Source organism: Stigmatopora argus, chromosome 22 (assembly GCF_051989625.1).
Source record: "Stigmatopora argus isolate UIUO_Sarg chromosome 22, RoL_Sarg_1.0, whole genome shotgun sequence".
In the NCBI taxonomy this organism is placed as follows: domain Eukaryota; kingdom Metazoa; phylum Chordata; class Actinopteri; order Syngnathiformes; family Syngnathidae; genus Stigmatopora; species Stigmatopora argus.
The window spans coordinates 1,180,058-1,194,525 of NC_135408.1; the positions used below are offsets into that span (position 1 = coordinate 1,180,058).

Below are 14,468 nucleotides of genomic sequence, written 5' to 3' on the forward strand. Positions count from 1 at the left end.
GAACATGCAAACTCCACGCAGGTGGACCGACCTGGATTTGAACCAAGGATCCCATAAATGTGAGGCCAACGCGCGAACCACTCACACGCCAAGCCGCCCTGTATTAAAATCTATGTAGTCTAAAATAATAATAATAATAATCGGACATAGGCCCTGTCGTCATCATCAACAACAAAAGCCTACTTGTCATCACACCCAGAAACTGCGTATGACGAAATTGGTAGTGCTTCTCCATAAGGTGTGTTTACTCGGCAAAAGACCTAAATAAGTGATAGTTATGGACTTGTAATTTGGCATTCTGCTGTTATGGATACAGGTCACTTACCTCTCACTGTCTTTCACTTACCTTCAGTCAGCTAGTAGGAGGCAGATCACCACCCAAACATCTTTTCATATTACCTCAGAAGGGAATGTGTGTTGTGTTACCGCAAATTTAGAGTTCTGATGGATGTGGGGAAAAACTGTCCTTAAGCCTATTTGTCCGTACTTTGTGGGACCTATAGCGTCTGCCAGAGTGTGTTAAACAGTGTGTTAAAACAAGACAATGACAAAGTTGGTATAATATAATCATTAATGCATTCATCTTCCATACCACCCATCCTCTAAGGGTTGAAGGTGTTGCTGGAGCCTAACCCAACTGTCTATGGGCAAAAGGCAGACTACACCCTAGACTGGTTGCCAGTCAGTCATACGGCACACAGAGAGAAAGACAACAACTCACGATGCCACCAAGTGGGAATCGAACTCCGATTGCCTGCATCAAAGTCAGGCGGAAGAACCACTGCACCATTGGGTTGCTGTATATTATAATCATAAATCATTATTGTAGAAAAATAAGTAAAATATTCTTTAAGTAAGGTAATACTTTGTTGGAATAATTATTGAGCCAGAACAAAGTTCAAAGACTATAAACTTATTATACTACTAAAGATAGTTTTACCAGTGGATTTAAAGCCATTTTCAAGACGGACTATGCCAGAAATACGACAGGACAGGCTCGACTTTCAGCATTAGCTTTGATGGCGATAGAAAAGAAGGAAGAAAGAAAGGAGGATGGATATTGTGTACAGTTAAAAAGAATTTTTGCCGTTTCGCCATTGACGTCCATCGCTGTCTTTTCCCGGGGAAATCACCCCCCTCTAATGTCTGAAAAGCTCCAGTATTTGTATATAATCAATAAATGCTGCTAGGAAGTGGATTTTACCCAATTTTAGTGCAATTTTTGCCGTTTCGCGTATAGACGTATATGGACGTATCGACGTTCATCGCTGTCTTTTTCCCGGGGAAATGATACTCCGGGCCCGGTTCTGATGTCTAAAAAGCTCCAGTATTTGTATTTAATCAATAAATGCTGTTTTTGGCCGGATTTTACCCCATTTTCGGGCAATGTTTGCTGGTACGCCATTGACGTTCATCGCTGTCTTTTCCCGGGAAAATATCCCCCCCCCCCCCCTCCCCGGCCCGGTTGTAATGTCTGAAAAGCTCCAGTATTTGTATTTAATCATTAAATGCTGTTAGGAAGTGGATTTGACCCCATTTTTGTGCATTGATTTATTGATTATTTTTTATGTGTCGCAGCTGTAGCTGCAGTAGAGGTTTTATAGCCATGAAATAGTTTTTGAGGGTTGGATTGATTCGTTGAAGGCGCTATGAGAAAATCCACGGACCACCATTGATTTACTACAGAGAAAAATTACAATAAAACCAAAATTAAAAAGTAATTTGTACACTAATGGAATATGAGATCACAATTTAAAGCATTTATTCTGAAATATAGAAAATACATCTCATGACAAACAATTTCTTGAGGAAAAGCACAACTGAGCAAAATGTTCAGTTTTGATATTATGCTAAAAAAGAAGAAAAAGGAGGACAATTCATAAATAAAATGTAACTATTTTGGCATGAACATGGTCCCATTTACTCTACACAATTGTAGGAGTTGTGGCTACCAGCTGCCGAAAAATTATTGCATTAGACCTTATGAATATTTGATAGACTTACATATTTCATGTAAGAGCTAATCCCATGTGAACCAATTCAACTCATTTGCATTGCTCCCCCCAGTTTTCCCTGAGAGACTTTAAACCGATTGCCAATATTCAACGCCGAGTAAACGTGCTATCATTACGAATCTCATCTTGGAATTTTAATGCGATCATTCATTAGCATCGGCGCCAGCTACATGTCTCAAAAAACATGGAAAATAGATGTATTGATGGTTGTCTTGCTAATGTGCAACTTTATCCATTCTTCAATGCTATAAATAACATGCTCATCTGTGAGAATTAAACCTCTCACACTTGTGTGAGTATTTGTATTGTTCGACATTTCAAATTTGCACTGCGGGGAGATGGCAGTTTTTCATAGGTCTTGTCACACCGACACTACGCAAATGCCCCACAATAGCACCCACGGAATGATTTTCATTTGAATGGATTCTCCAGTGGTCCGGATTAGAGGCAAGGTGGAAGGTGGGAAACAAGTGAGTTGTGTAACAAGAGTTGAGATCACAGCTGGGAACTCGTATCCATGCGTCCTGGGAAGTGCGTGTCAAAGATGTCCTAAGAGGCCATGGAACCATTTATAAGCCAACAACTGGACACAATAAACTGAAGAGAAAAACACTGTAATACTTAGAGGTGCAAGAAAAAAAGGTGGCACTGTTGATTTGAAATGTTTTCTTTTTCGCCCAAAATATTTTATATAAAAGAAAATAAATGTCATGACATTTTTTGTAGGAAAAGTAAGTTAAAGTTGTAATATTACAGAAAAAAAATACAATACTACGTGAAAACTCTTGTGTCCCTCCCAGCTCCACTTCCCTTATGTGACCAGGTGGGTGTGTTTGGTAATCGGCCCCTGTGTGTGTGTATTTAAACCCCTGTATCTGACATGTCTTGGGGGCCGGAGGGGTTGGATATTGCCCACTGTCTCGTGTTTCCTCCATCACGTAAGTCACGTTTTGCCTCTTCGTCAGTGTGCGTTCCCAGCAGTTAGTTGCCATTTTTTGTCCCATTGTTTATGTTACGATCACGCCGAGACGCCGTGGCGCGATCGGGGAGATTCGGACCCAGGAGTGGGGAAGCAGGATAGAACGAGACGGGCTGTTCTCATGACAGTAGCTTAAATGACTCAAATGCTTTACAAAATAACAAGGGCTTGTATATCCCAAAATGTAACAGAACCGGAGTATGGGGAATAATACCTTGTAGCGATCGATGTATGCTGTGACAAGTGATGTGTCAGGCAGGATGATCCGACCATGACTAACCATTTGCGTGGTGCTTAAATACCCATATCAGGAAGTAATCACGGATTGTTTGCAGCTGCTCAAACCTGAGGGCAAGCTAGGAGGGCCAAATGAGCCGCTCCTGACAGTTTATTATTTTTGTACGAATATTTTTGTAAATAAAACCCTCTGTTGTGCACCAGCACTTTCCTGCTTCCTGGGTTGTCTGCTATGCACCCGAGGCGAATCGTGGCAATACAGTAATCCCTCGAATATCGCGGTTCAGTGTAGAACAGACATGGCCGCAATAATCGAAAAATCGCAAAGTAGGGTCACCCCTAATATAACTACCATTTTTTCAGTGAAGAGTCCTACTAGCTAGTGGAAGAGGAGTGCTTCCGCTTGCAAGTTTCAGCGTGAATTTTCATTTTTATGAACTTTAAAAAAATAATAATAATATTCAGTACTGAGTCCTAGTAGCAAGCAGGAACACTGTGTTTACGAAAAAGTGCCGATGACAACGCTATTGAAATTAACAGATTTTAAAGGCGAACTACACCCTGTTGAAGAGAGGAACTGCAAAAATATGTTTGTGGGTGTGCATTCACAGTTGTGTGTAAATTCCTGTATCTTACTGTTTGATCAATATTTTGCATTTGTCATCTGTGTGGTTTGACACAACATGCAAAGTAAACAGAATAACAGTCTGGCTGTCAAGCAAGAGTTAATCCAAGCTGTCTGTTACCACTAGCATTCAGGAGGATTTAGGACAAAAATAGTGCAGATAAAATATATTCACTACCAGAACAGAAGGGAAAAGTTTTGACTAGTGTAAAAATCCATTCAGGGTGTTTACTAAATGCAAATGTTGCCTATATTATTTCTACATTTTAGGAGGGGCTTAATCCGAGAGGCCATGGGCTCATAGAATAGGAGTGCCTTCCTGCCTTTTTGTGAAATTTTGGTACAAAGAGGAGTGAAACTGGCATTTTTGACATCTCGATGCGAGTTAAAGGGCTTCCTGGCTATAGAAGTGGGTTTTCCCAATGGCAGCCTGCTACCCGGCTTTTATTGGCCCGCAGGAAATTAGGAAAATATCATTGAATATGGAATATTAAAGTGAAAAAAGAGCACCATTAAATACAATACACATCCCGGCTTCCACTTCTTCAACCTGCTGCCCTCTGGGGCAAACGGCCAAACAAAAACAGACTCACGTACATTTCCATACTCAACTCGAGTTCTGCGCCTAGGAGGACCTAATCAAGACTAATTTGTTATCTTGCACTTGCACTCGTGACCGGACGTTTCTTTGACGGACACTTGGTCGACGGACACTTGGTCGATGGACACTTCGTCCCCGGACGTTTGGTCGACGGACAGTTCGTCGACCGGACGTTTTGTCGAACAGAAGTTTGGTCGACGGACAATTCATCGACCGGACGTTTTGTCGAACGGACGTTTGGTCGACGGACAATTCGTCGCCGGATTCGCTCGCTCTCAAAATTATAATCATGAGAGAGAGAGGGGGAGAGAGAGAGACTTTACTGTTCAAAGCGATCAACCAGGTAATCTCTCTCTCTCAAAATTATAATCATGAGAGAGAGAGTTTGTCATTGATTGCATTGACAATGTCAGAGCATTAATATCTAAATATCTAATATCAAAATTATCAATAAGTTGCGTATTACTGGCGTTGTGTGTACATGTCTTTCAAACTACGGCCGCGGGCCATATACGGCCCGTTAGGCTTTTTAATCCGGCCCGCCGACGTTGTCCAAATTATAGTAAAAATCAATGACCTCATTCATTTCCCTTTGCCCTGCAATACCCTCGTTTCCCCGATTGATGACGCACTAGTCTAGACCTTTTTTGGAGTGTAACTTAGAGAACAACATGCCGCTCATCACTCTCAATTTAAAGACTGCTTTCTTTCGTTGAATAATAATATGTTCTTAATGTTGAAAGTAAATTTGAAAATAAATTCTCACCTTCAGATGTGTCCTTTTTCTTACATTTCAATCCCCAGGTTTGATAAATTACATTGCGTTTCCAAATGCTCCTGAACCGGCCCCTCTGTCAAATTTTAGTATCCATTCTGGCCCGCAAGTCAAAAAGTTTGCCCACCCCTCGTATAGACAAACTTGCCTCTTTTATACTATTATTGTCCCAAATTATACACATCATCAATAAGCTGCCATTGAGTAAGCGACCAAGTGTCCGTCGACGAAACGTCCGGGTACCGATAACTTATTTAGTTGTTTGTTTGTTGTTATTTGTACACTTCATGGTGAAGCTTTAAATCTCATTATACGTGTATAATGAAATTAAAAGCATTCAATTCAATTCAATCTTCCTGTGAGTTCCATGTACGAATCCACTTTACAACTCCACCAAAACTTTTTCTTCTGTCATCCAGAGGACAGAAAGTCATCCACTACTCTGACACATTAAAAGGGATAGCAAAGCTGCCAGCTGACTGTTGCGAAAGTATTCGACGGCTACAAAATGCCCGTTTTCAAAATCCCCCATTCTGAAATCCTTATCTGCCGAGTGCAACAACATGAATGTCTAGACTTGCGTTCACCACACGCCAAAAATAGAGCCAATACATCATGTCTACGATTACAGATTAGATTTGCTCTGGCTTTATAACAATGACTCTCGGTATTCACTATTAAAAAAAAACAACTAAGAGGACCCGATGGCTTGGTAAGATTACACATGATGAATGCAGTTATCAAGCAAGAGGTCCTGAGCATGGATGCGGATTTGAACAAAGTTGTGACATTCACACACTTCAAGACAATGGGGGGCCAAATACAGATATAATACTACATCTCCAAAACTACTCATGGACTCATCTCCAGCGGCCTCATTACCGATTTCACATGAACACACAAGCTCGGAATATGTTGATTTGTTTAATAATTCAACCCCAGTGTCTCCCGTTGCTCAGCAAAATGCTGGTCTGGATCCAGAAGTGTGTGTCATGAGTAATGTAGAATACACGGTTAGGTGCTTTGGCGATATAGCCGCACATTTGCTATTAAACGAGTACATCTTTAAACCCAGCAGGAAAACTGTGTTGAAGAATATTTATCTAAATCTACTGTTTGGCATATTTAAAAAGGCAAATACTGCATGTTAGTTCAATATTGGGTCTTGACTCTGATGAAGTTACTCTTTTTGCCATTGATGCTTTCCTTATACTATCAACTAAATTATATTATTGAGATATTGATTTATTTTATAAGCGACAGCATTTATTAAAGAACATATTTATATTCATGTTAATGAACATATATATGTGAATATATAAGATTGTAGCCGCCGGCTAATTTCTATCTTTATAACAACTTAATCTTTGCTCATGAGTCTAATACTAAAGGTATTCAATTGATAGTCTAATAAAAGTTTATCTGGAAAGACATTAATGGACATGTTTTATTTCAGAACAACAGTCTTTGGTAATATTTCAAACGCCTTCAGAAATGCAATATTCCATGGGAATAATTAATAATGGACAACTTCAAGCTATCTCTCATCTCATTTTCTGAGCTGCTTTAATCTCATTAGGGTCACGGAGGGTGCTGGAACCTATTCCATCTGACTCCGGCCAGAGGCGGGAGACACCCTGATTCGGTAGCCAGCCGATCGCAGGGCACAAGGAGACGGACAACCATGCATACTCACACCCATAGCTAGGGGCAAGTTAGAGTGTCCAATCAGCCTACCACGCATGTTTTTTGAATGTGGGAGGAAACCAGAGTACCTGTAGGAAACCCACGCAGACCCGGGAAAACATGCAAACTCCACACAGATGGACATGACCTGGATTTGAACCCAGGACCTCAGGGCTGTGAGGCCCACACACTAAACACTCACGCCATCTGGCCGCCCTACTTCAAGTTATGTACAGTCTATATTAACGGTAAATGACAAGTGAATTTACCAAATCAGATTTGCTCAATAATGTCTTTGTAAAAAAATATTCAATTAAGACGTGAACTCGCACATGCAGGTGGACATTTGTTTTGCATCTTACTTTTTTTTACAGTATTGTAACGGTTTTCCTTTGAGCGGTGGTCAAGCTTGTGGAATGGTAAAATTCTTCAAACGCCTCTATATGCTTTGTTCACAAATGGGGGATGTGGAATAAGAGCCAGCTTCTAGAACATAATGTTTTGGTTGAAAAGTGCTAACGTTTCACTTCCCGCTCAAGCGGTATTCTTCTTGTAAAATGTTGTGTGAATACGGTTACTGTGTCCGGGTGATTATCTGCCATAAAAGAAAAAAACTTGCAAGCGGCAGCAGCTTTCTGAAAAGTTCACAGAATTTTCAGCTCGAAGCGTTTATTAAAAGAAGATATGCTTCTTCTACAATAGGGAGAACGGTGAGGAGCAACCCCTTGAATGTATCCTTCCATAAACTCTAATCTGGTAAACCTGCTGCTATTTAAGGAAAAGGTCACAATGCTAAATAATCTGATCCTAGTGTGAAAGTCATTCAACTGGAGTTTGGGGTTGCAATTAATTAGTGTCAGTGTAGCATCACATACAAATCGATGATCATACTGGCTTGTGGGAGGACTCTTCAAGCAACCATTATTGTGTATGAAAGGACATGTGGAGTGCATTGAAAAGGCAGAAGGCATTTTTTGTGCACTCGGCTACTTTTAACAACCATTTTGTAGATCGCCAAAGTACGATTGGTAGATCGCACAACAATACCATTTTGATCCTTCTCCTCTGTTGGTTTCCTGAGCTGGGCTCTTCTGAATTTTGGCATGTCCTCAGTAAGCTTTAGCATGAATCGAGAGTAGATTTTCATCCCTGTTCCCTACCGCTCCCATACATGTTGATAGTCTAATGTGAGGTATATCAATACATAATTGCTGAGCTTTGTCAGTGGCCTGTAAAAAAGCTAGATCGTGGAAGGTTAACTCCTTGAAAAGTAGATCTTGGAGCAAAAAAGTTGGAGCACCCTTTATGTAGCATGCAAAAGTTCCTTCCCACTCTTTTCCTTTCGTGTTGGCTTTTGAGGACAAGCTACTCAATACTACAAAGCATGATGATTGAACCATCGACTCTACATACCTGAAAGGATTCTTAATACAACATCCTATTAGTTTTTATTTGTTCATACATTTTAACATTGAGACATTTAATTATCCTCATGGCTGGTGAAAAAAACTTTCATTTGGTGCTGCTAAAAATGTGCAGTGTACTGGGTGGGCCACAGAGCACTCAGACTAGGCATACATACTATCTCATCTCATCTCATTTTCTGAACCGCTTCATCCTTATTAGGGTCGCGGGGGGTGCTGCAGCCTATCCCCGCACATACTATCTCACCTCTTATAAGTAATCAATTATAGACGTAGCAAAGTTTTTTTAAATCCATTAATTAATAAACATTCCACATCCATTCTGAATACGACACAAGTGTATGCAGGCTATAATATTTTCCTCATTTTATTTCATAAACAATTTTTGACAAATCCCCTGTGATCCAATTTTGACTTTTGCTTCCAGACAATAGTATATTTGCAAGTGAACCCCAAAATGGGAGTAAAAAGAGAATAAAAGCTTTTTATTATAAAAAAGAAAAAATAATTCAACAAATAACAAAGAGTAGATTCAATAAAACAAATGTGTAATCCGCAAATTTGCAAGGTAACATTGTGAGTTGCTTTTAAATAAAGCTTTTAAGACGTTACAAGATCTCCCACAAGCACAGTTAGAACACAAAGAACATGTCAAATGTCGTTCTCAGTTCAATTTTTCGTTTTTCTACAGCATATGTGCCATAAAACATAGCCCGATACATGTATACTAAAAACTACAGTAGACATGACAAATTTTGATAATGCTCCTTCTGATTTGATTTTATAAATCCTTTGTTGTTGTTGTTGTTATTGTTGTTGTTGCCTTATCCTGCGGCTCTCAGGAACCACCTGAGAAATCCTTTTTAGTTCCGTGGAGAGATGACAGTATATTGTAGTGCAGTGTGATTTGGGTTTCACTCGTTAAAGAGGGTGTTTCTATCTTGGCTTAAAGGCACAAACTAATTACTTCAATGGTCTCGAATTGGCGGGGAGCTTGACTGCGTGAAATGCAAGAAGCCCAATGTTCTTATCGCTGAGATTTTCACTCTCTGATGATTCCAACTATCATTCTGGAGTGGATTTCATGCTTTTAATTGTGCAGTAATGGATTGAATTGATTCAATTTTGTCTCCACGGCTACTTTCAAGATTGAAACTTGAATGCCTCTCGTTGCAGTTTGAGTAACTACTCTGTTTGTGACATTGGTGGGGGATAAAACAGTACTAAAGTACAGAAAATAGTCAAAAAGTACAAATTGGCAGTAAAAGAAAGTGAAAAAGATTTTGGGAGGCTAAAAGTGAATGCACTCGATTAATTTAAAGGGAGTGTTCATTCAATTGAGCAGTTTGCCAGCTGGTATGGCGAGCTATATTACATCCATCACTCTATCACCAGCAGTGGCGGCTGTTGGTTAAAAATAAATATTAATATTAATATTAATAATAATAATAATAATAATAGTAACAATAACAATAATAACAATAATAATAAGAACAATAAGAACACTAAAAAATCATGAAATAATAATAATAACAATAAAAACACAAAAAATAATACTAATAATAATAATAGAGTTCTATTTTCTGATTCCTTTGCAATAGGGAGGGACCCCCATAAATGCCAACTGTCACAATATGAACGCCAAAGGATGACAACGGAAGCAAGTTAATAGAGAAGAGGTAAATATCTGGATGACTACCACCACATACACCCTGTACAAAACAGTTATTGTACTTAACTGATATAATCAATTTAACTTATAGTTGATTTAATCTTGCTCTATTGTATGGAAACTACAAAATAAGGCACTCTACTGAACAAAGCTTCACGAATGAAAAAAGAACTAAAAGAACAGTGGTATGTCAATGAATGGGAGGAATGAGGGAATTGTTTTAAGGATCTTTATTGATTGCATTAAACAAAAATAACTATGCTTGTTCACAGCAATCCTTTTTAATGAATTAAATTAAAGTAACATCGTGAAACAAACAAGTTGCTTCTTTTAGTTCAGTCCGTTCTCTGTCATTTTGGTAGACCATTGAATGAATCATAAATTATGGGTTAGTTTAATTAGTTGAGTGAAATACTAACAGAATAAATAAAGTGCATATTCGTAGACCACGTCTTAGCTCAGATGAGGGACAAAGCTGATGTTTTCCTGCAATTAGACTTTATAATGGTCAAGGGCAAAGCAATATCAGTCAGTTTGTTCGTTTTTCAATAACTCTGGAACCGATTATGAAAGAAAGAAATTTCTATGTGTCTGAGTTCTCCTTCATTGCATTTTTCACTTCCCATCATGGAAAATACTGAACATGCTAAGGTTAGTTTTAAGACAGTAAAATGAACCACATGGTCAATGTTGGCCACATTTGGGGCCTTGACAGTCAGGGAGACCCTAATTTTAAACACCATTCACTGCATTTTATATCCCAAAGTAGCTTCCAAAAATGCCTGTAGAGTCCCATTCCCCTACCTCCATAGCTGGGACCCCAATCAAGTTCTATGCAGTTTGTAGCGATACAACAATATTCTTTCAAGGAGAATGAAGGGATCACAAAAGAGAAAAAAGAAGCTCACCTCAGCGTGCAAGGATGCTGACTCAGCATGCGATGGGCTTTCCCTAATCACTTGAGACGGAACGGCAGAGCGATCCAGGCAGGCGCGTGAAGGATGGGCCGCCGCTGAGCTGGTCATCCTCTCCGGGGCCACATGGTCATTACGACTCCTCTTTCGTCCTCCGCCGCTCGCCTCCAGTCGTCATCCCTTCCGAAAAAAAGAGGCGACCAGTGGAGCGTGTCAGCGTTTAAGTATTTTTTTTTCCATAAACCTTTACCGGCAGCAGCTTCAAATCCCACAGTGGTCATGTAGGTTGGCACTTTCCATGTTAAACGACTCTTATTTAGCCAATCAGCAAAGTTGCAGGCACTACTCTAATATTAGAAAAGGTAAAATGGCATTTAGTCACCTCTGGTGACATCGTTGTGATGATGCTGCTCTATTTAACAATAAAAACAAAAAGTGGATGGTACAACTTTATTAGCTTACTGCTTGAAAATGACACACAAAAAATCATACCACAGCTGTTTTACCAGCAGGTTCCCAATATTTTCCTGGTCTCTGTTCTATATAAACTGCAAGTATTGTAGCTTGGATCATTGTACAATTATTATTATCACACACATAAAAACCTCAATTTGAGCAGCACCTCTATTTGAACGGCACCTCTATTTGAACGGCACCTCTAATTGAACGTCACTATGGGGGAAAGGTTGAAAAATAGAGCGGCATGCCGGTGAAATTGAGGTTTTATGGATCATCGGTTCTATGTTTGGTAAGCGCCTTCTTGCCTGGGATTCATAAAGTTGTCACATTAGCATAAGCCACCAAGAACCAATTGAAGAAGCTCCATATTGATGTGGCCGTGATTCCAGGAGGCTGCACCAAATTCATACATGCCCCCGACGTCTATTGGATCGCCCCATGCAAGGCCAAAGTCCGACAGTTGGAACTGGATGTTGCACAGCGAGAAGAGCAACACCAAATTCAGCAACATGCGGGCACCATCAATGAAAGTTTATTTGAAATGGATGGTCGATGCTTGGGATCATCTGCCGAAGGATCTAATCATCCAGTTGTTCAAGGGATGCGGACTGACCAACGCTCTCGACTGCTCGGAGGATTGCCAGATCCATTGTTTCAGGTCAGACGGCCCAATTTAGACTGGTTTGCAACTTCTCCAGCAAGCGCGAGCCAATGCCGGCGACGATGAACGTGAACTCACTCAGAAAGGCTAGGCTGATGCAGAAGGTGATGTGAATGAGGAGGACAGCTACAACAGCGACGTGTCACTTTATTTTCATCAGTGAATTTGTAATTACTTACCAGTAATCGCCTTGTATTTGTGCCTTTTGTTAAATAAATATGCATATGTTACCTGGTTTCTCTTTTCATCCATAAATTGTACCAAATCTTTCCAAAATTCTGACCAGCTAGTCAAAAAATAGAGCGGCACCCTCTAATTGAACGGCAACTCTAATTGAACGGCAACTGTATTTGAACAGCAACTCTATTTGAACAGCAACTCTAATTGAACAGCACTTCGGGGGAATAGAGCGGCATGCCGTTGAAATAGAGATTTAACGGTGTATATATATACCATATTGTCTCGCACATTGACCACCTCCGCGTGTAAGACGTACCCTTAAAATTGCCTTAAAATCATTGAAATTTACGATTTCTCTCGTATAAGACGCCCCCTGATTCACATTTTTTACCTCCATTTTCATGGTTTTAATAGGGAATACTAATGTGTTACTTTGAGGGAAAATCTTTTAAAAAATTATTGCACGTGGGATTTCTGAGCTACTGTATGAATCGAAAGCATCGTCTGCTGAATTGCACATTCCGAAAGGGTGTTGCCTGCACGTGGACGAATACAAAAAGGAAGTCACGTGAGCATTACAACCAGGAAGTGTGTCGGAGACTCTGGATGCAATAATAAATAGCATGCAGTACACATTTCGCAGGTATCAAGGCTGATATTTTAATGTTCGACCTTTGATCAGTCTTAACAACGATTGGGATGTGCTGACATGGTAAACACTACGAAAAAATGTATCAAGGCTACTCGTGTCTGGCCAGTCATAGCATGTTTAACTACGGTAAGATGGCGGCGGCCTGAGCAAGCAATGGCAGGCACAAGTACCGTATTTAATCGCATATTAGCCACCCACGCGTATAAGCCGCACCCTGAAAGTTGCCTTGAAATTTTCTAATTTTACAATTTAGCGCGTATTAGCCGCCACCCTGATTCCCAATGTTCACCTACATATTCATGGTTTTAATAGGGAGTAAAAATGTGTTACTTTGAAGGGAAAATCTTGAGAAAAATCATCACAAGTGGTATTTCTGAGATACTGTATGAATCTAAAGCATATTATTAAGGTCAATATCATAAGGAAGTTAATATGCCTGTCTTTGTAAATGCAAAATGATAGGTTCATTAATAGATATACTTTAATAAAAGGAAAGACATCAGAGACATAATCCAGCGTTAACTTGCAAGTGAGAATCAATCCTGACTCGTCCCCGTCACGGATCATTCTAATGAAAGACATCCTCTTCTGTCCATTTAGTTGCATTAGAATCAAAACAATTAAGGTTATCTTATTCAAAACAATTGCATAAGCTAACCGAATAACACAATTAAGGTCAAAAAACAACTGCAACAACAATTGCATATCAGGTCTTCAAAACAACAATTAAGGTTGGAAAACAAAAACAACTGCATAAGAATTTACACAAGCAAGCAAAACAATTTCCAGGGGAAGCAAGCAACACTATTTTAAAACAATATGCGAGTATTTTCGGAAGTCGATTCGATTATCGCCATCTGCTCCGGAATCCAAGTCAAAGCAATTTAAGAGTCCTTCACAGATCTTCATTGCGAACCCAGATCAACAGTCCTCGCAGCCCGGGACTGGGTGATCTGTCAGGTCAATAGTCCTCGGAATAGGGCAAAACAATTAAACACCCTCGGAGCCAGCTGCAGGGGGAAGTGTCCTTCGGTAACAGTTATTCTGAGCGTTTGTCTGCTTATAATGATTAATATTTCACATATACATACAATGATTAATATTCCACATATAATGATTAATATTTCAAGCACATTTATAATAAATAATTAATAACAAATTATTCAATTTGAAAAAAGAAATAAGTCTATCTTAATGAGAGCCTGATGATTTCTAGTTAAAGAAATTACAATTTTCTTACCAGAAGTTTAAGATGTGTCAGCCATATTGCTTCTAATGTCAAAATATCTCAATTCTTTCTATGGTTCCAGTGGTACAGTGGTACCTCGAGATACGAGCTTAATGTGTTCCGGAACTGAGCTCGTATGTTGATTTACTCGTATCTCAAATGAACATTTCCCATAAAAATGAACTAAAAACAAATTAATTTGTTCTAACCCTCTGAAAAAACACCAAAAAACAGGATATTGGATTGGATTTTTTTTTATTTGTTCTAATACGCCGTCTATTAATAGAGTAACAAATAACTAGTGGTTATGATGTTTAATAGTACTAAAATTAGACGGATTTCGCAGAGGGGAGAGATAGA

At 39.5% G+C, this 14,468-nt stretch overlaps 1 protein-coding gene and 1 long non-coding RNA gene across 5 annotated transcripts in view; one reads left to right on the forward strand and one right to left on the reverse strand.

Moving 5' to 3' along the window:
• The window catches only part of LOC144068304 (uncharacterized), a 35,894-nt gene extending 23,983 nt beyond the window's left edge, over positions 1-11,911 (forward strand). Inside the window, exons 4-5 of one of the 2 annotated variants that reach the window (XR_013298148.1) lie at positions 9,944-10,021; positions 11,777-11,911. This is a non-coding gene — a long non-coding RNA (uncharacterized LOC144068304). Of the gene's footprint in view, positions 1-9,943; positions 10,281-11,776 lie in introns of those variants that run through there. The other variant, XR_013298147.1, reaches the window with a different exon arrangement.
• sgcd (sarcoglycan, delta (dystrophin-associated glycoprotein)) overlaps positions 1-14,468 on the reverse strand; it is a 250,164-nt gene that overhangs the window by 163,303 nt on the left and 72,393 nt on the right. For all 3 annotated transcript variants that reach the window (XM_077592722.1, XM_077592724.1, XM_077592723.1), the window contains exon 2: positions 10,923-11,108. In XM_077592722.1, coding sequence (XP_077448848.1) covers positions 10,923-11,039 — 117 coding nt within the window. In that variant the 5' untranslated portion in view covers positions 11,040-11,108. The remainder of the gene's footprint in view (positions 1-10,922; positions 11,109-14,468) is intronic.